General features: G+C 41.8%; 3 protein-coding genes across 4 annotated transcripts; all 3 read left to right on the top strand.

Moving 5' to 3' along the window:
- Positions 1-14: 14 nt before the first annotated feature.
- On the top strand, positions 15-7268 carry LOC136445267 (interferon-induced protein 44-like). The gene is made up of 9 exons (XM_066443175.1): positions 15-106; positions 337-961; positions 1358-1454; positions 1910-2108; positions 2443-2589; positions 3028-3199; positions 3707-3791; positions 4149-4254; positions 4843-7268. The coding sequence occupies exons 2-9, from the start codon at positions 343-345 to the stop codon at positions 4966-4968; spliced, it is 1551 nt and encodes a 516-aa protein (XP_066299272.1). The 5' UTR covers positions 15-106; positions 337-342; the 3' UTR covers positions 4969-7268.
- On the top strand, positions 7268-14111 carry LOC136445266 (uncharacterized). Its single transcript, XM_066443174.1, has 7 exons — positions 7268-8204; positions 9726-9940; positions 11054-11354; positions 11611-11770; positions 12180-12431; positions 12914-13121; positions 13451-14111. Exons 1-7 carry the CDS (start codon positions 7930-7932, stop codon positions 13672-13674), a joined length of 1635 nt encoding a protein of 544 aa, XP_066299271.1. The 5' UTR covers positions 7268-7929; the 3' UTR covers positions 13675-14111.
- A 1021-nt stretch (positions 14112-15132) lies between these two features.
- Positions 15133-21320, top strand: LOC136445303 (uncharacterized). Of its 2 annotated transcripts, none has more exons than XM_066443231.1 (8): positions 15133-15482; positions 16543-16788; positions 17546-17763; positions 18225-18525; positions 18744-18903; positions 19188-19439; positions 20240-20447; positions 20804-21320. In XM_066443231.1, exons 2-8 carry the CDS (start codon positions 16559-16561, stop codon positions 20995-20997), a joined length of 1563 nt encoding a protein of 520 aa, XP_066299328.1. In that variant the 5' UTR covers positions 15133-15482; positions 16543-16558; the 3' UTR covers positions 20998-21320. The 2 variants fall into 2 exon arrangements, with proteins under 2 accessions (XP_066299328.1, XP_066299327.1); XM_066443230.1 differs by having other exon boundaries at positions 15153-15482; positions 20799-21320.
- The last annotated feature ends 726 nt before the right edge of the window (positions 21321-22046 follow it).

Genomic DNA, 22046 nt, shown 5'->3' with positions numbered 1-22046 from the left:
ATCATAATAGCTTCGTCATAAAAAGGTTTTGTCATTTCCTCACAGCACCATCAAATTCTTCTGAATTGTGTTGGAAAAGGCATTGGAAGACACGGAATATCATAAGGTACGGATTAGTTGGTGTTTCTGTAGCTATTTTCTACCGAATTCTCGTACATGTGACGTGCTGGTATACGTTAAGGTATGCATTTAGATATTACTGTACACCTTCAGCCAATCGTTTAAAACATTTTCTGTTCTGTGGGAAAATAGAAACAAGCCTACAGACTTTGCCAGTAGTCCGATTTTGCCAGTTATTATGTGCTATATATTTTCTTAATTTGTATATTTTAACAGGAAACGATGGCGTCTTACTTGCCGCGAGTAAACAAAAACAACACGAGTGTTCTTTTGTCGGTGGAGCATGAGCAGAAACTGAGACAGTGGCTGAAGAAGCCTACGTCCGATTTTAAACTTCTTTTCAAGGCGACCGCGAATACCTACAACGCCCACGAGTTTCATCGCCTTTGCGACAACCAAGGGCCAACCATCACCGTCGCCTACAGCCACAGCGGCGACGTTTTTGGCGGGTTCGCCAGCGTGCCGTGGCGAAGCGCGGGAAAGCACGTCACCGCACCCGGGTCCTTCCTCTTCAACCTGAAAAGTAAGGTGCGCTTCCCTCTCAAACAGCAAGGTAACGCTTCTGCCTTGTACGACGACGGGGCCTACGGACCGACGTTCGGCGGTTACGACTGGGTATCCTTCACCGGTTCCGGGATGAAATCCTCCCTGTTGGGCCCGCCTCACTCCCGGGTTGAAGCCCAGGGGGGCCGGTGTAACATCGGGAACATTTACTCCCCCCACGCAACCGACAGGGCGGTGTCATACGAGGAGTTCGGCGGGCTGGAGGCGTACGGATATCTGGCGGGAACCTTCTGTACCGACCTGGACTACAAGGACATCGAAGTCTACACCATCAGAGGTGCGTGTTGGCTTTGTCAGATAAATTTGGGTAAAATATCTCGCCGAGAACAGTCGCTCGGGTACACGACGATAAAGGCACCAGAAAATGTAGAGTTTCAGCATTGTAATAGTAAGATAGTCAGTACTCAGTAGTGATATCTAGCTAGCCATACTTTTTGTATGATTTGTAGGCGACTTAACAGTGAAATTTTGTAACAGACGACCGGGACGTCGTCTACCCCCAGTGGCGAGGAGTGTGGGGGTAGAACCTGTGCTCTTATTAGACCCGATAACGAGTAGAACATCTGTTGTGAATTTTTAAGACCCACGTGCCCCTAGATCAGTCTCAGCCAAGACCATCTATCTTACGTAACAGGTAGTCTGATGTTTGCACTATTTATTGTCGTTTTGACAGACAAGCCATTCTTTATGGGAGGCAGAAGAGCGGAGCCCAGTCCAAACGTTCCGAAGCTTAGAGAGACTGCATGGAGGACAATGGAGTGGACTGTTAGGTACGTCTTTCCGCAACGTAGTCATTCATATGGCTTACTTGATCATGTGGATCCCTTGTTTCCAATTTTCGTTTGTTGTAAATGTAAATTGATTTCAAGATCGCTCATTGACTTTACATATACTAGTAATCTCTAAGCAGATCTAAACGTTGGCAAAGACCGCATCCAATTGGCAAAATGAGTTTTTCTAGCAACCAAAGATTGGGTGTTTGAGACTAAAAACTCATTTTGCCAGTTGGATACGGTCTTTGCCACCGTTAGATCTGCTTGGAGATTATCTACATATAAAATGGACACATGTATTGCCTCACAGGAAACAGTCTATTAATTCCAAACTGTTGTATGGAAACTGTGTGAAAAGGAGGTCATGTTGTTATAATTATACATACACGTATTTCGTGAGCGATGGTTAGACTTCAGTACAAAATAATTTTTTCTTATTTTCTCACACGCAGCACAAGAGATGAGTTGGTGCGAGAAGTGTGTGAGTATCACCCCCTGGACAGCACGAGGGCCCCACAGGCACAGATCCTGCTGCTGGGTCCGGCCGGAGCGGGGAAGTCCAGCTACTTCAACACCATCAACTCCATCTTCAGGGGACATGTGACGTCACAAGCCGTCACAGGGATAGCGCCGCACAGCCTGACTACCAAGGTACACTTCACACATGCGTAGTAATCACAGACAAAGCTGGGCTGCGAAAATTGATGTTTATTTTGATGACAAAACACCCTGCTACAGTACCACTCACTAAGGGAGCAGACTGTGTTTTATATGTTCGTAACTTTAAAATGTGTCTGAAGTAGCATGGAGTCCAGCCTTAAGCTTGGTAGCTACCCCACTTACATGGGTAGCGGACCAAAGCTAAGGCTGAACCCCAGGCTAGTCTGAAGAGCGGAAACTTTACCCGCTAAATCTGATTAGATTAAGACGTCCAGATAAACAGCCACTAAGATGTATTCAGAATTTCTGGATGTATCCACGGCAGTTCCGCCGGTACGAGGTGCGGTCTGGCCGGGGCGGGGGCGCGCTGGGGTTCCGCCTGTGCGACACCATGGGTCTGGAGGACGGGCAGGGTCTGGGCGTGGCAGACATACCCTACCTGCTGGGCGGGAACGTACCTGACAGGTACCAGGTGAGGACGATTGCATGTAGAGGTAACCAGTATGTGTAGAAGCGTTAACGGTTCGCCTTTTCAAAACTATAAGAATGAAAGAACGTGGCTATCACAATAAGCTAGTTCACGGTTTAAACTGTGCATGCGCAGTGTGATGCATTTTGTGTAATATGTGAAAGTTGAAAATTCAAATTCAAGAGACATAAACAAAACACGTCTAAACATGTATCAAGCATGGTCTAGACAAGAACTGTTTACAAATAAGGGGCCTTTACCTTTGACCTCAGGCATGCGCAGTTCAAACCGTGAACCTACTCCTCACCTGTACATATAGATATAAATTCCTATTCCAAGTGCGTATTGGCAATAGGCTTTATGAGAGATGGATAGAATCCATGCGCCATTTAAGATGCCCTAATTGTAATGCAACTTTTCATCCTCTTTATTTTCCTAAAGTTCAACCCAGCCGTGTCCATCGATCCCAACATTCCCGGGTTCAAGGTCAACCCTCCCCTGGCCGAGACAATCCACTGCGTCACATTTGTCATCGACGCATGCGCGATGAGCGTTCTGTCGCAAGGGATTGTGGATAAGATCAAAGGCTTGCGGACAAAAATCAACGAGCGAGGTTTGCACTTCTCTAGTGTTATTGGTGTTATCGCATGTCCATCTATCGATCATTTTGAAAAAAATTATCAGGAGAAAAAGGCTCACTTGTATGATCATTGAAATGGACTTGTAAACCTTTCTTTGCAAAACGTTAGATATAGTCTAGGCGATTGGTGCAAAAATATAATAATATATATTCAATATTCAAAATATAATAAGAGCATGGCATAAGTGTTCTATACAACGATAAAAACGATTCTAGGGGTGGAGCCATTAGAAACCTGCTTTTATATAGCAACTGTTGCTAGGCAACCTTTTCTGCTTGGCAACAAGTAACTTAGAGAACTAGTGTCTGTATTTCTACCTGAAGACGCCTTGATTTTTGAGCCAAATGAAATAAAAATCCGTATAGTGGTGCAAATTTTTCTTTGATATGAATCTCCTTAAATATGTTTCTTTGCATCTTTTTTATAATTTTCTTTTTGAAAATGTATGTAAATATAAGGTACAACCTACCTCTCTACAGGGGTCCCGACAGTGGTAATGTTGACGAAGGTGGACGAGGCATGCCCCGAGGTGGCTAAGGACCTGTCCGTGGTGTACAGCAGCGCGTGAGTACGGGGGGAAACTTCCTGCTGCTTTCAAACAAAAGCCAAGAAGCTGGAAACTTAAACCAGAAGTCTTCCAACACCTCCCTGAACATGTTAAATTGTACTCCTTCCGTCTGTTTTATTTTTTAAGTCACAGTTTTATTATTACGCAAGGATAAGCAAAAAAAATGTAATAGTAAGTAAGAAACCTATAACTTGAAAAAGAAAACAGCCAGAAGCTAAGGAAAGATCAGGTTACTGCTTATTTTTAGAGCCACCATAGATGCGTAAACGTATTATAATTCATAGATATAGTTTACCCTAATGATTTTATGAGCTGGGAATAGAGTTTTCTATCAGACTTTATTTTCCGCTCAGGTTGGTGCAGGAAAAGGTAAAGGAGCTAAGCGGAAGGCTGGGTGTTTCCGTGTCCAACATTCTCCCCGTCAAGAACTATGCCACGGAGATGGAACTGGACAGAAGGGTAACTGTCAATCACAATTAGAAGTTCAACCAATGATAGCATGGCAATTAGTGGCGCGACAACGTGATGAGAGTTTCTGCATGTCCACCAAATATTTTCATTCTTATCTGATAATTAACGACAGCAAATTGTGACGGTATTCTTGGGACTGTCGGGGGGGGGGGGATTCAGCTGTCTTGTGGCGGAAAAGACTGTATGTGCGCACCTAAAGTAGGCGTGTGCACAACTAACGTAGGTGTGTGTTTATCATTGTACCTGTCGGCCACGGTAGTATTTCATCCCTATTGACCGTCGGTTCTGTCATCATGAGCCTCGCTGAAAATCGTCATGACGATGCATGAGACGTAGCAGAGGCTGATATGCCCAGTCGTAGATTCGATTACGCATGTGCAGTGTCAAAGGTGAAGGTCCCTGGCTTGTAAACAGTTTTCGTCTCGACATTGTCCGATTTGCACAACAATGCCAATACGGGTTTTGTTTACGTCTCGGGGGCATTCACCTTTGACACTGCACATGCGCACTCGAATCTACGAATGGGCTTATTCTCCCGGTCACTCTGACTCACAACGTTCTCTGTCGCCCCACTAGGTTGATATCCTGGCTCTGACCGCCCTCAGACAGATGCTACGTTTTGCCGATAACTACTTTGACGACTTCGAAGAAGACCAGGATGACGTCGAACCAACCGACATCATTCACGTGTCCACTAATTGAACTTTGACCTTTCATTTTGTATTTCTGTACATCGGACGGATAAAATGAGGAGAGACTTCTATATAGTAGCAATGAGGTTGAAATCAAACGATTTTAACCTCCTTGATATAGTATCAACTTACCCACACAATACAAGGCGTAATATAATTACGACTTGATAACAAAAGGTTGTGACTCGGACCACCCGGACAGTTACATGATCTCCGTCTTCCTCATGGACTATCTGGTCGAGAAGTCCGGTTACAATATAGTTAGCATTGTGGAGTGTCTGAAGTAGATTCTGAATTTTGGTTATCACCATAGAATTTATGCCTTCGTGGACTAGGAAACAATAATGCTAAAACCAGATTAATAACAATTACCGCCAATGGCAGATTTGCGCCTTGTTTACGCAAGATACCAGAAGAAAAGATAAGCACAGCTACTTTGCATGCACACTGGACTATCATATTGATTACTTTGGAACGACGTCCTTTCATTTCAGCGTCCTTTTTAGTAGAGACTGTATATGACACTTTAAAATCAATCAATCAATCAAAATGGTTTTTATTAATCAACAGAACTTGCAGTACTACATTTGTAGACTGAATTGCGTCTATTGTGACATACATCGTACGAATCACATTTATTCACAAAACTATTATTTGCACTATTGCACTCATTGCACTTATTGTCATAAAATCACCTCTGTCAGCATTGTCGTTTTAAAATACTATCACGTCTAAAAGCGAATACATGCATGTACAACATTAGATCCATTAATTATAACATAAGACTACTCAGGCAGCAGTGTCATTTTGTTATCTTCGCCGAGTACTATAGTACTCGGGGTAGATTATGTTTTCGGTTGAGCCAGCTGTTTGGTGGGTCTGTATGTATGTCAAGAGCATAACTCAAGAAACCTTTGATAAATCTTTATGATTTTTGGTAGGTGTGTAGTGGTTGTGCAAAGGAAGGTCAAGTTCAAAAATGGTTTACCATGCGTTTTTCAACAGTACTGCAGCGGACTTTTAATTTTCGTGCGTTTGTATGTAGGCAAAAAAAGTGACGGAAACGTTGATGGATCTTCATGATTTTTTGCGGGTGTGTAGATGTTGTAGAAACGGAGGTCAAGTTCAAAAATGGTTTTCCTGGCATTTTCCGTCGGTACTGCAGCGGGCTTTTTGTGGATGTGTATTTTCTTGTGGACAACATAACTCAAGAAGCTGTTGATGGATCTGTATGATATTTAGTGGATGGGTAGGGTTTATGGAAAGGAAGGTCAAGTTCGATAATCGGCCTTCTAGTGAGTACCTAAGGTACTGCAGCGGAGCTTCAAAATTTACTGGCATATTTTCTGAAAGTGCTATGGTCATGATATTTGTGTGGTAGATAGTTCATGCCACAAGAAGTAAGTTCTGTAAGTTTGGGCTCCCTAGCGGCTTGTTCAGAACTGCAGTGGGTGTTTTTGTTTTGACATTCGGACACGTATTACTTGAGAAGGGGTGAAGAGATTGTCGTGAAGTTTTGTATGTAGAGAGCTCAGATGGTGCTGCTAGCTAGAAGCATAAATAAACAGATGGGGTACATAAATAAACAAATGGGGCAGTCTCACTACAATTCAAGCAGATGTGTGGGTCCGGTTGGTTTTTAAAGTGTTCAGTTTCGGCATTTTTGTCCAACACACGGGTTGAGACATAACGGAAAGGGAACAAAATAGAAAGCCTTACAAAACACCTAAAAACATGTGAATTACCAGCCGGACCCACTCCTCTGCTCAGAGAGTACACTGCACCAAAACTGCACTACTGCTAGGTATTACCTAGCACCGTATGGAAAAGTAGCATGTACTATGTCTTGCAAAATGTGTATGAAAAGGAATAAAGATTCATTCTATTCATATATATTGACTGTACCATTTAATTATAACTTTCAATTTTTTTGATGACCAGTTATAACATATATCAGCACACTATACACATATACTAGTCCTGTACCACCAACTGATTTTTATCCCTATCTAGACTGGACTCATTCTCCACCCCCACCCCCCATCATAACTTTCAAACGGTATGGTGTATGTAGTCTCCAACCAGACCCAATGGATTGCAAAGACCGTATCCAACTGGAAGAAGGAGCTTGGGTTGCAAAACGTACTTCCTCTGCCAGTTTGATACGGTCCTTATGCAACCTATAGATCTGCTTGGAGATTATGGTGAATGATCAAGTTTGCAGGGGGTGATAAGCATGTAAATATTAATCACTCTCCACAATAAGCCTTGATTATTTGGCGAAGATAATGTGTTCGTGGAACTCTAGTTTCATTAAGTATCATTAGAATAATAATAATGGTTTATTCGATTCAAACAATCAAACAGCGAAACATCACATGGCAGCCACAGGCTGAATTGCGTGGCTCTCGCCGCCATTATAGAGGAAAGGGGTGTGATGTGATACTTTTTTTGTTGTTGTTCCATCACTCAGAGTACAATTGACACGCCGATCACAGATTACCTTACCATATATATGTGTTGCCTTACCGTGTTGGTATTATCTGTAACCTTGTAATATAGGTCATGTCAGTTTACTCAGTTATCTAGCCCGTGTTGTCTAACTCTCCACTACGCGCCGGTAAGTCAGGCTTAACGTTGGACTTTTTTGTTCCATCAGTAGATCATGTAAAACATCCAAAAGACGTTTCATCAGGAGGGTTGTGAGTATCGACTTTTGGTGCGAAACTACGTCCTACATGAGCTTTTACAATCATTGGAAGAATTTCTAACTTTTACACATTCTTTGATATATTTTCCTATGTATACAGCGCAGGGGTTGTTACATGACAATATGTACTTAAATTTGCCATCAAAGTCCATTGAGATAAATTCTGGTACATAAGATCATTAAGATGACAGCCTTGTGTATAGTGAATTACGTACATCAGAATATTTCGGACATACAATCAAAAAGTGATATTCGTCTTCAATGAACTCAGATAAAACTCCTTGTATATCATTACTTTGCAGTGCGATGGATCACGCCATTCGTCGCGTCTTTCAAAGCCGATGGGCAGTCCTGATTATCGGGGCCGTCTTCGGGAGCTGTTTAGCACAACTCTTTACCGTTCCGGGAGTTCATCACGCCACGGAACCAAGCAGACCTTCCCCCGAAAGCCCAAAATGGCTGTTACGCGCCCACAAAGGTCAGGACAAGTCGATACGGTCTGAGAACATCAAAGACGACCAGTCCTTGGAAGGAAGGTGAGTTTATGTACACGTATTCACCTATAACTCTCTTATTCGCACATCACAAGAAATAGCAGTGTTTCCTCTGGAAGGACATGGGTTACGTTCGCAAATTAGTGAAACAATCATTAAATATGGGACAGTAAAACGCACTTAATTACTTTACATACGTGAACGTGCGGAAGTGAAATACAATGGTGCACATTTATTTACTACACATCTGTGCATATTTTTTCGATATTTGTTTGCAAAGTTAACACATGCATGCTTTGACTTGAAATAATACACCGGTTTGGAGTAACGAGATACAAAAGTGATTCTGAGTCATGCGTCGCCAAACAAAGGCAAGAATACAAGTGAAGGTACTAAGTAGTAGGGCTGAATTCGATCGATCGCCTTACATTTCAGGGCGGAAATGAAAATGGCATAAGTAGTAGAGTCAATTCCATGTCACCGAGAGGGTTTTCATATAATATTGCTAAAAGGTTTGAACAATTTTAGATAAAAGACTATTTCAGTCAAAAGAGTTCCAAATTGTCCAAGCAATTAACAATGATCATATATATGAAAGTTTGAACTCATCTATATATTTTAGAAATATTTTCAAAGTAATTGCACAAATATCTCTTTATTTAGAACAATTTTTGAACATCTAAGTGATTGTTTCACTGTTGGAACATGTTCCAACATTTTGCATCATTTTCCAATGGTAGATTTGGGTTCTTGCCCCCATAAGAGTAGGTGCTAATCACGCTCTATTGTCTGCCTCTGTATATTTCTAGATTTCACGTCTGGACACTGGCAACTCTTTTGTGTTAAGTGTCTATGCATGGCACCCAGGGATACTTCCATATACTTTATTGTAGGGATGTGTGAATTGCCCCCTTCCCAGCCCACTGACACAGTTACACAATGTTTTAGAATGTTGGTACATGTTGGAACAAATAATGAATCTGTTGCAACAGTTTAGAAACTAATACAAATAACGTGTTCAATGTTGGAAATTTGTTTTAAATGTTGGAACACATAAGAAAATATTTAGAACATCAAATATATGTTAGAAATTTTTCTAAACAGTTACTTATCTCACATAGATTGTTACAAAGGTTTTGAAAATGTTAGAACAAAAGGCAACAAACACCCACTCGGTAATGTGGAATTAAATCTACAATCACATTTGTTTATCGAAGATGACAAGTTAACTAGTTAGCAGCTAAATAGACTATACTACTGTGCTAGGTCATGCCGAAAAATCTATGTGGGAAATGCCTTCGTGCTTGCGTCCAGAGACTATCCTCTACTTTTTGTCCATGTCTTATCTGTGCAAAGACAGTAAATGAAATTTTCTTCGAAACCTTTTTCCTAGCCCGGGCCACTTATATGGCTACACATATATTCATAGCAATAGAACAAATCTCTAAAACGTCCACTTGTGTTTCTTCATTCAAAGCAGCAAGGACCGATATTTCTGCGAAACAAAAACTATATCTGAAGCCATTGCTACCGATAGGAATTATTTTCTGTGTGTCACTGCAGGCTATCGGATCAAAAAACCACTGGTCAACCGAGAAAGATCCTGCTGGACTGCGGTGCTAACGTGGCGTCCACAGTACAGATGTTTAGGGAGACCTACCCAGACGGGCAGGACTTCATCATTCACTCCTTCGAGATAGACGAGAGGCTGGCGCCGTTCTTCGCACCGTACCCGAATCACGTGCTACATTGTCCTACCGGGGTATCCAACAAGGACGGTGAGTAGGTGGGGAGGGGGGCCTCACATCTTGTAATTCTAATTACAAGATGTTATATATATATACTATCATGCATATGTAAAAGTGATTTAAATATTTATGATTAAGACGATATGTCATAATTTGTATTAACGTTTGTGTTTAGTAGCTTTTTTCAAAGGTTAGTGATAGTGCTGATATGGGGCATATTGTTTTCCCTCGGCACTGAGGTGTTCTCCTGAAAACATATCATTTGCTGTTATCTCATGATATGTTATCTCCATGAAAAATGGAGATATTGTTTTTGGCGTATCTATGCGTGTGTCTGTCAGTGTGTCTGTCTATCTGTGTGTCTGTCTGTCTGTGTGTGTGTTTCCGGACTATTGCAGTCAGCATAACTCACGAACTTCTGGATGGATTATGATGATATTTGGTATGTGGGTGGGTGGGTGTTGGGGAGACAAAGGTCAAGTTCGATTTTGGGCTCCCTGGTATGTGACCTTGGTACTGCAGTAGAACTTCCGTTTTTTTCATCTTTTGACCTGGACGTGCTATGGTCTTGATTTTCTGGTGGCAGATAGCGTGTGATGTAAGAAGGAAGTGGTGTAGGTTTGGTTCCCCAACCAGCTCGCTCTGGAACTGCGGGGGCGGTGTTGGCAAAATCTTCCAAGGACAATAAATTAAGAAAGGAACGACGGATTTCCATCATATTTAGTATGCAGGCAGCTTAGACAGATATGAACATAATGAAGTGCAACTTATTCAAATGTGAACTTTTAACTATTAAAATATGCATAATTAATTAGGAAAGTTTATATTTGGAGTGTTTTTAATTATAGGACTCAAATGCATGTAACATATGTATTGAAGATGGAGCATTGACGGATAAAAATGATGCAAATGAATTACTTATTTGCATAATTAATGCCAAAATGCCATAATTCTAAGTGGTAAATGATTGGACTGTTAACATTGTGACCTGTGAAAGTAAGTTAAAGGTGTACATGGCCAAGCATAGATTATGCAAATGTGGAAGTCATTTTCATAATAGAAATATTTCATGGAGATCTGAGGTCTCCAAACTCTTGATTTTTCTTTTTTTTCGTACATTCCCACCTGTTTTTCGGACACCAGGAAACATGACGGCTTACTCGGAGTCCGCCTGGTCACCAGACAAAGGAAAGAACCGCGGCAAAGACATGCAGTGGGGAGGGGGGTCACTCTTTGCTTTCGATGACGAGAAGGCGGACACTGAGACGGGCGGCAATCGGAAGTTGTCCCATCACCGAACGGTGCCGACAATCGACCTGTCCCGCTGGATCCAGGAGAACACGGCGGTGGAAGACTACGTCATCTTCAAGCTTGACGTGGAGGGTGCCGAGTACGACATCTTAAAGAAGATGTTGCAAGACGGAACCTTTAAGTGGGTGGACAAGTAAGTCTTCGTTCTCGTACCATCCTTCGTCTGATTTTGTTTACTTATATATATTTGGTGATCACAAAGTGTGATATCTGGATAAGAGCAGGATAAGTACACTACGATGTGTCATTAATGTTTTCCTTGTATATCATGATGTTTGGGTGTGTAAGCTGCTATCATCATTTGTACCATATATATATATATACACGTGCATGTACTTAAAAACAACAAAAACACACAATAAGCTGCAGAATTTTGTTTCAACCCCTAGATATTACGGAGAGTTTCACCCCTGGCAACCTGTCACAGGCTGGGATAATGCGGAGAAGGCCAAACTCGTGTCAGATGTAGGAAAGTATGGCAGACCTATGATAAAGTGGGCGGCCGAAGTCAGGAATTACGGTGACTTTGACACCATGCACCCTTCATTGGTGAGTTTTCAGTTTACTTTGCTTAGTTAAAAGACATGACACCTGCTAGAATACTTTCACAAGGGTTCATAGTCCTGTCACAAAGATGCGTCCAAACGTACAGATCTCCAACCAAACATCCCTCAGTATAATTCACTTCTGTATACTTATAAACTGCGCACACGGATGGGGGGGGGGGGGAATCCACTGTTTCTCAAAGTTGTGGATTTATATAATCCGGCGGATTAATGTTATTGCAGGTACCAATTTCAACAATGTATGTTTGGGTTGAAATGTTTCTTGGGACAGGAAATATGAACCCTTGAGTAGCAGGTTGATAATAGCCTGTTGGCGGCGGTTCTGTGTGTTCCTCTAAATGTAAGGAAACACATCCACATAGTCAATAATGCTGTCCTCTTTTTCATCCAAGGCTTCAGAGAGTTTTGCCGGCTCTCCGGGCACGGTCTACTCCAACTGCTCGGCTCCCTTCTTACGTGCCCCCCGCCTGGCACTGGCTGTTCTAGTCGGTATGAACGCCAAGGCCGCGCACAAGCTGGTAGAGACAATAGCAGCTCATTCCAGCAGGATGCCGGTCACGCTCTTCCTCTATGGAGACTTCGTGGAAACGTTTCCCGAACTGGTGAAGGATTGGGCCAAAACGTTCACAATAGGCATGCGCGAGGTGAGGCTTGTTTGCGTCAAATACCTCCTTATGCTGACGGCCTGTTAATAGTTCTGTTGAATAAACCTGGAATCGAAAAAAATGTCATAATTTAAAACCTTTCACACTTCATTTTCATAATTGGTATCTTTTAATGTTGCACCTGCCATGAACTGCATGTTACATGTATTTGAGTCCAATTATGGAAACATTACAAAAATAGAAGGCAAAAAAGAAAGGTTTTGCTGCAGTACCAGGGGGCCAGGGGTTCTTGAGTTACAAAAATCCGGAAACACAAACACACACAGGCAGACAGACGGACACACACACACACACACACACACACACACACACACACACACACACACACACACAATATCTCCACTTTTCATGGAGATAAATATACATCGAGGGAGAGAGAAAATGACAACTGCACGTCTCTTGCACTACAATTCTCGATACATCGGACGGATGATGCAGGACAGTGTTCTTATTCCCTGCAGAGCCAACCATTTCCGCTAGGGCACTTTACGTTACAGCAACCCCGATGGATCCGTGCGGCGCTAGTCAGTACCATACAGCGCCTGAGAGAAGTGGGCCTACAGACAGCCTACTACCTGCCTGAGAACGTGACAGGCACCGTGATAAGCGAAGCCAAGTCTCGGGGCCTGAGGATCATCCAGCCGACCGCTAGCTTCCCTCCAACCGATGGTATTTCTCTTCTTTTCAAAATTCCCCGGTCACGCTTGTATCTTTACGTGCCTATCTTATTATCAGCCCTTTCTCTGGAGGGCTGGAGTTTTATACTGAAATCTTCCCTGTCCTAAATTTGCCATATACAATGTATAATCCTTATGTAGTTGTAGCTATGATGTGGTAGAAAAAAATGACAACATGGGTACATTAAGCATCGACGAATTATCTTGCTGGGTGGAAAACTTAAGATAAGCATTTTCTTCCAATACTTAAGGAGTGAATTTGGTCAGCCCCTGATTTCTTTATGTATACAGTTTATATCATATCTATACATGTTTTTACAGAACACCATGTCCTGTCTGTCGAGAACTACTACAAGTACAGAGATGTAGAGAGGGTTCCCAAAGCCCTCCGCGTCATCACCCAACAACTGAAGAACATTAACAAGGGAGGCATCGTCAGTCTGGACTCGGACCACCCGGACAGCTACATGATATCCGTCTTCCTCATGGACTATCTGGTCGAGAAGTCCGGTTACGATCTAGTTAGCATTGTGGAGTGTCTGTAATAGATTTACTCAGTTAACATTCTAAATTTTCTTCGTGGAGTGTCTGAAGTAGGTTTTGCATTTTGGTTGTCTTCATAAGATTTATGCCTTCATGGAGAAGATACATGTAACGGTAAAAGATTAATAAATAGAGTTCGAAGATCTCATACCCCTTGAAGTTTGTGTTTTTCAATGTTATGCGCATTTTTTATTATTATTTTTCTTTTTCTTCTATTTTATTTCTAATTTTTTGACAACTTTATTCAGTAAATACATAAATGCATAAATATAAATCATACAGTGCATTAATGTTATGTGCATGGTGGTGCTTTGTTTGTTATTAAACTGTAGATGTGATTATTTGGTGTACGTCTCTTTCAATGCTGACTGCATGCCCAAAATGATGAAAATCCGTCTGTCCTATCTTCAGTTAGCCTCTTTGAAAGATCTTAACAAAATCGCCTCAGCTGTACAAAATTAAATGCTAGATGTAGAACGCATTCATTCATTTATTCATTCATTCATTCATTCAGTGGCATCGCGATGGTAGTGTTACTTGACCCAGAGGTCCTGGGTTCGAATCCTGATTTAATTGTACCGTTGACGTTGTGCCCTTGGGAAAGGATTGGTTTGACCCAACCCACTTTTACAATCTAGATAAGACTTTGGAAACAAGGAATTTGTACAAACATAAGTTTAGGATAAGGATAGGACGTTAGAGGTGGATGTCCTGTGTTTGAGGAGAGCCACACCTTGAGCACGTAAAAAGAACCCACCTCACCTATCGAAAAGAGTAGGGATCCTCCCCAGTTTCAGAATAAATCATATAAATCTGGCCGGATATATACAGCTTGTACAAACCTGGTGTGTTACGCTCTGAGGCGGTTTACGAGGTATGTAATACATACAAACAAACAAACAAACAAACAAAATTCATTTATTTGCATGTACATTATTCGATAGATTATTCTGTTAGTCATAGATTAGATCAGTTCTTTATATTTGTTAGCTATTAGCACTAGTTAAACTCTCGCGTGCGTAAGTTGCCATACATGATATTACAGTGTTCCAGTTACAATTGTCGAGCAATTAAGTTCTTCTTCTATGACTGAATTAATGAAGTTTATCGCTCGACAGTTGTACATGGTACAATGTATGGCACCAATAACAAGACAATGAGTACTTAACTATTCTATTCTGGAAACTATAACTACAACAATATGAGCGTAAATGGTGTACTGAATTAGTATACGTTAAACGTTTCTGTCTGTTACAATACATTCTCTCTACTCTACTCTACTCTATTCTACTCTACTCTACTCTACTCTACTCTCTTTTGTAAAGCGCTACATATGTATTGCCTAAGAACTTAGATGTGGTGTCGGGGCATGACATAAGTAGATTAAAAATGTCTGTGTTTGCCTTCGGTAAGGGTTTACAGGATTTATGTGACGGGTACGATGAACCGAGGGGCCTTGGAATAGATCACGTGGCGAGTAAAGCGATCTTGTTAATTTGCGTTCATACACAGAAACACGGCACCTTGTCACATACGTCATCAAACAGATGTATCAAACACCACAACTCAACATTTACTTCTAAAGACAAAAAAACATGATATCCATTCACAAAATGGAGATTACACGCTACCAAGGGGAAATAATCTCTTAACAGTCTAACGTTACACTCCAGTGAACACAGTTCTATTATTAGTTCACAACAATATACAACACGTCAGAGCCAGCTGACGGAATTCAGAGACGAGCTCATCCCAACCGTTGCCCGAGTTGTCCATCTTCAACACTGGACTGATGCTACTTCAAATTTTGGTGAGCCAAAAATTAACGTTAGCAATACGAGAATACAGAAAAACTTACATGCATTTTCCCATAAGTACGGAGGAAGGTTGGGGGGAGGGGGGCAGTTAGTGAACTCAATGACACCTGTTGTATTCATTGATGGCGCTACAAGTAAGACAGGAAATGCATGTTCAGTCATAGAAATACCCTGTTTCCACTGAGGAAGAAAATAAAGACGACTTCTGTAACCGTGTGTACTAATGCATCAAGTGCCACTTAGACCAGTGTTGACTTGAAGTTGCTGTTGTTGTCCCTGTTTAATGTCTATTTTTTCGCTAGACGTGGTCTCACGGTGCTGTCTTTTTCTTAGTACTTCTTGGTTGTCTTTTCTCTTTGGTGCTTTGCCCACTGGTACTTTACTCATGACTTGAAATATTTCTTTGACTTGAAAGGTTTCTTTGGGTTTTGACTTGGTTAACTCTATCGTTACATCGTCGGAGAAATGTACATAGGTAACGTTACATGCTGTACAATTTTCTAGATTTTGTACAGCTGCCCAGTAAAGAAATTGTACTCTAGCCGTTTGCCTATCGTAACGATCAACAGGTTTATATATGATTTGAAATCAACGGCCTGGCCTCATTACTTACAAGTATAAAGCTACCTGGCACACAAATGAGGCTCTATTATCTAGTAAGCAGATCTATAGATTCGGTGGCAATGACAGTATCGAACTGGCAAAAACAGTATTATTGGAGACATGATACTGCTTTTGCATTTTGGATACTGTCATTGCCACCGATAGATTTGCTTGAAGATTACTTCTAATCAATCATTCATTCATAAATTCGTATCCGTTAATTGCGCCTTTGTAACCACAGCAACGTTATAAGTATGTAAAGTGTTATAGTATTTCTCAATTAATTATGCAAACGATATCATCCAGGGCCACCTTTCGTGAAATGTGGAAAATGAAATTAGCATATTGTATCAGTTTATTTTTCGGAGACGTCGTCGTCTTTTAGTCGTCAACTGTACTGTGAAGATAACATTTTATTTGTATCTCAGTTGTCGATCTTACCCGATACAGTTGCAGTACATGCACGATGGATAAAGCCGCCCGTCGCGTGTGTGAAAGCCGATGGGCAATCCTGATTATCGGGGCCGTCATCGGGAGCATTGTGACACAACTCTTTACCGTCCCGGGAGTTCATCACGCCACGGGACCAAGCAGACCTTCCCCCGAAAGACCAAAATGGCTGTTACGCTTCCAGGAAGGTCAGAGCAAGTCGGTACGGTCTGAGAACATCAAAGACGTCCAGTCCCGGGAAGGAAGGTGAGTTTATCCATATGTGTATTCCCACCTTATCACTTTGTATGATCATAAGGCCGGACCGCTGTTTTTATACTAATAAAAGTGATGGCGTTAAGAGATGAAAACTTGATGTGGGGCAAGTTGATGTCAAGTTGAAAAGTAGACATTGTAAGCTATATTAGCGTGTCACACAGCACTAATCTCCAAGCAGATACGGATCAGTCTTGAACAGTATTATGAAAAATTGAGATATTGCTTTGGCCGAGTTTGGGTGTGTCTGTCTGTGTTTTCGGACTTTTGTAGACACCTTAATCTATGAACCTCTTGCTGCGTTGTGATGATATTGGGCATGTGGGTTGGTGTTGCAAAGACAAAGGTCAAGATCGATTTTGGTCCCCTTGTGTGTGACCTTGGTACTGCAGCATAACTTTTTTAACGCTTTTTAAAAATCTTTTGACCGTACCTGGACGTGACGTGCTATGGTCTTGATTTTTTTAGGTGTATTATCACATCATTTCACTAGTGCGTTTTTGAAGTTTCCTAGTAGTGCTGCAACTCTTAGCTCAAAATACTGGGTACATGTGCATTTTTAATCTGTAGGATAAAAAATGATACCATCCACCTGCCTTTCTATTGCAGCATGAAATCACACATTTCGTCAGACACCGTTTTCTTTTATGATAGGCTTTCGAAGATAAGTTTTGCAGCTCTAAGGAAAATATTATTCTTATGCACTTAATGCAGATTTCTGTTAGCTAGTTATCCATGTTTATTGCAGGCCCCCAACAACTGCTGCCAGCGCTGGTGAGCCGAGAAAGATCCTGCTGGACTGTGGTGCTAACGTGGCGTCCACAGTACAGATGTTTAGGGAGACCTACCCAGACGGGCAGGACTTCATCATTCACTCCTTCGAGATAGACGAGAGGCTGGCACCGTTCTTCGCACCGTACCCGAATCACGTGCTACATTGTCCTACCGGGGTATCCAACAAGGACGGTGAGGTCGATTAAGCGAAATCACGACTTTTAATTGCAGCGTTTGAAAGTCATAAGTACAGCGTCAATAATAACATCAGTGTAGTTTCAAATCACTATACACCTAATGTGGAATTCTGATTATCAAATGTTCTTACATTTTCGTCATAACGAAGAGTCTCTAGACCTCCTTCGTTCAGCAATCCGAATATTCACACACCCAGAAACAAACACAGACTAGTCATTGGTACCGAAAACATAGCTCAGAAGACGAGTTAGAGTCAACAAGTGTGGTACATATATTAATGGAAAAATACAATGCATTTTTGTTAGTTGACGTGTACATATTGGTATCATGGTTTTGAATTGTGAATTTTGTGTTTGTGATTTTTCGCTTCATCTGATGTAACTTTCATATGTTTTTTTTAGCTGAGATCCTGATACATATTTTCTGTTTGCATCATATACTTTTTTTTGCATCAGGAAACATGACTGCTTACTCGGAGTCCGCCTGGTCACCAGACAAAGGAAAGAACAACCGTAAAGACATGCAGTGGGGAGGGGGGTCACTCTTTGCTTTCGATGACGAGAAAGCGGACACCGAGACGGGCGGCAAACGGAAGTTGTCCCATCACCGGACGGTGCCGACGATCGACCTGTCCCGCTGGATCCAGGAGAACACGGCGGTGGAAGACTACGTCATCTTCAAGCTTGACGTGGAGGGTGCCGAGTACGACATCTTAAAGAAGATGTTGGAAGACGGAACCTTTAAGTGGGTGGACAAGTAAGTCTTCGTACGTTTGCTCATTTTCAGTAACCTTGAAATGTCACGTTTTGATAAATTCTCGAAAATCATGTATGACGAGTAACCATGAAAATTTACATTTTGATAAAATCTGGATAATCTAGGTATGACGAGTAACCACGAAATGTCACGTTTTGATAAAATCTCGGTAATCAAAACAAGACGATGTACTTGATATTCAGCTTGTGTTTTACCAGGTACTACGGAGAGTTTCACACCTGGCAGCCTGTCACAGGCTGGACTAAAGCGGAGAAAACAAAACTCGTCTCAGAGGTGCAAAAAAAAGGCAGACCTATGATAAGTTGGGCGGCCGAAGTCAGGAATTATGGTGACTTTGACACCATGCACCCTACATTGGTGAGTATCAACATTATATATATACAAATTTATTGCACAACAATCAGTTCTTTGGTACATGTATCAAGGAACGTTCCAAGAGAATCTGACGTGGATGTCGTAAAGCATTTTGAAATTCGAGCTCGAGCAACAACAGTAGCTACACGCTGCCAAAGAAAACTATCCCATTATTTATAGTGAAAGAGCACTATTCTCCACGCAGAGGTTTCGGACGAGGTTATATACCTAATGTCAAAACGTAAGCTGGAAAATTCACGCCATGCTGATTTTTTGTTTTATTTAAGGCATTCGAGGGTTTTGCCGGCTCTCCGGGCACGGTCTACTCCAACTGCTCGGCTCCCCTCTCGGGTGCCCCCCGCCTGGCACTGGCTGTTCTAGTCGGTATGAACGCCAAGGCCGCACACAAGCTGGTAGAGACAATAGCAGCTCATTCCAGCAGGATGCCGGTCACGCTCTTCCTCTATGGAGACTTCGTGGAAACGTTTCCCGAACTGGTGACGGCATGGGCCAAAACGTTCACAATAGGCATGCGCGAGGTGAGGCTTGTTTGCGTTAAATACCTCCTTAGGCTGACGGTCTGTTAATAGTTCTATTGAATAAAACTGGAATGGAAAAAAATGTCCTAATTAAAAACTTTTTACACTTCAAGATCTATCAATCTATTTATCTATTTTCCCCGCTATCCGTCCATCTCCATCTCTTACAAGACTTCGGAGACCTCATATCTCCATCAGATATTCTGATTATGCAAATTACTTAAACATTTGAATAATCTATGCTTGTCACAGGTCACAATGTTGACAGTCTAATCATTTACCACTTTGAAGAATTATTGCACTTTTTCATTGATTATGCAAACTAGGAATGATTTGCATAATTGGTATCTTTTAATGTTGCACTTGCCATGAACTACATGTCACATGTATTTGAGTCCAATTATGGAAACATTACAAAAATATAAGGCAAAAAAGAAAGGTTTTGCTGAAGTACCAGGGGCCCAGGGGAAAAATCCGGAAACACAAACACACACAGGCAGGCAGACGGACAGACATATTCTCCAAGTAGAGGTTTTGTTCGGCAATGTTAAAAAACCCCGGCCACTACTACCCCAGCCGACCAAAACCTCTGCTTGGAGAATAGGACAGACAGACACACGCACGCACACACACACACGCACACACACGCACGCACACACACACGCACACACACACAATATCTCCACTTTTTATGGAGATAAATAGATATCGAAGGAGAGAGAAATTGACAACTGTGCGTCTCTTGCACTACAATTCTCGATACATCGGATGATACAGGACAGTGTTCTTATTCCCTGCAGAGGCAACCATTTCCGCTAGGGCACTTTACGTTACAGCAACCCCGATGGATCCGTGCGGGGCTAGTCAGTGCCATACAGCGCCTGAGAGAAGTGGGCCTACAGACAGCCTACTACCTGCCTGAGAACGTGACAGACACCGTGATAAGCGAAGCCAAGTCTCGGGGCTTGAGGATCATCCAACCGACGGCTCGCTTCCCTCCAACCGATGGTACTTCTCTTCTTTTCAAACCTCTTGCTCCCGCTTGTATCTGTACGTGCCTATCAGCCCTTTATCTTAAGGGCTAAGGAACTGGCTGGATAGTAATATTGAAAAATTCCATATACTTAAGATTGTCATATACAATGTATAATCTTTCTGTAACTGTAGCTATGATGTGGTAGAAAATAGATAACACCATGGGTAAGTGTCGACGAAATATTTCAGTTGCAGGGTGGAAAACTTTTAAATAAGCATTTTCTTGCTATACTGGAAGAAAGAATGACCCCTGTTTTCTTTAATTATATGAATTCTGTCATATCTATACATGTATTATAAAGCAGATTAATTTTTCTCTAACAGAACAGCATGTCCTGTCTGTCGAGAACTACTACAAGTACAGGGATGTGGAGAGGGTTCCCAAAGCTCTCCGCGTCATCACCCAACAACTGGACAACAAGGGAGGCATCGTCAGTCTGGACTCGGACCACCCGGACAGCTACATGATATCCGTCTTCCTCATGGACTATTTGGTCGAGAAGTCCGGTTGCAATCTAGTTAGTATTGTGGAGTGTCTGAAATAGATTTACACAGTCAGTAAACATTTATAATTTTCTTCGTGGAGTACCTGAAATAGATCTACACAGTAAACATTTCTAACTTTCTCTACCTTCTCGGAGTTTAGCTTGAAATCAGTACCGTTTTGGAAGCTAATCTTTGTTGTTGTGTTCGAATGTTTTGGTAGGTTATTTGTATGTTCATTGGTTATTTGTTCTTCTGTCTTGTATGTTCTACAAAGTAGCCCAGGGTAGACTATATGATAGATGTTATGATATAGTACGCTTCAGGTTCATTGGAACGACACCAATAAATGTTATCAGGACGTTCTGCATTTTATGACTTTATTTGTTGTATATTACTAAATGCCTTTGTATGTAGCAACGATGAGCTGCCGAAAATACACACTTGGTAGCAACTGATGGCTAGTGCTTTTGATTAGTTCAAACATGATTATTGGTGCTCGAATGTTTCAAGTATATCAAGCCTCTAGTTCTTCCATACTGAAATGGAAGGTAAGCCACGTTTAATGAGGTAAATTTTTGCAAATACGTTCGGTCAACAGAAACAGGTGCGCCACTGTATGAAGCTACCTGTTGTTATATGATGTCACGCAAGATGGCGTTAAATCATCCTAATTCTCTGACTGCCTTGCTAATTACTTCCCTTATGCAAATGTTGACGGAAAAGATTGGGCGGCTTTAGGAAGGGCAATCCTACGTCTGCGTGTTTCGTTAGCAAATACTTAAACCCATGGCAGGCTTACCAACCCTAACAAGGCACGGATGACAAAGGAAACTGTCAGCGTTTAAGTTTTCTACGTGAAAGAGGTTCAATCAATTACTCGGACGGTGACGCACAGGGAAGGGGATCTTTTGAAGACGAAGTAAGCTTCTGGGGGGGGGGGGGGGCTGCATCTATTCTTTCCGACCCCAAATAATAAAGGCAATCTGACATAGTTATATCATAGCATAAACAGAGCTGACTTTTAGCTGCAATATCAAGGAAAACAGCTAGGAGGCCTGAAATCGATATTTACCTATCATATTTGGG

Source organism: Branchiostoma lanceolatum, chromosome 11 (genome assembly GCF_035083965.1).
Source record: "Branchiostoma lanceolatum isolate klBraLanc5 chromosome 11, klBraLanc5.hap2, whole genome shotgun sequence".
NCBI classification, from domain to species: Eukaryota; Metazoa; Chordata; class Leptocardii; order Amphioxiformes; family Branchiostomatidae; genus Branchiostoma; species Branchiostoma lanceolatum.
This window is presented reverse-complemented; position numbering and strand designations above follow the sequence as displayed.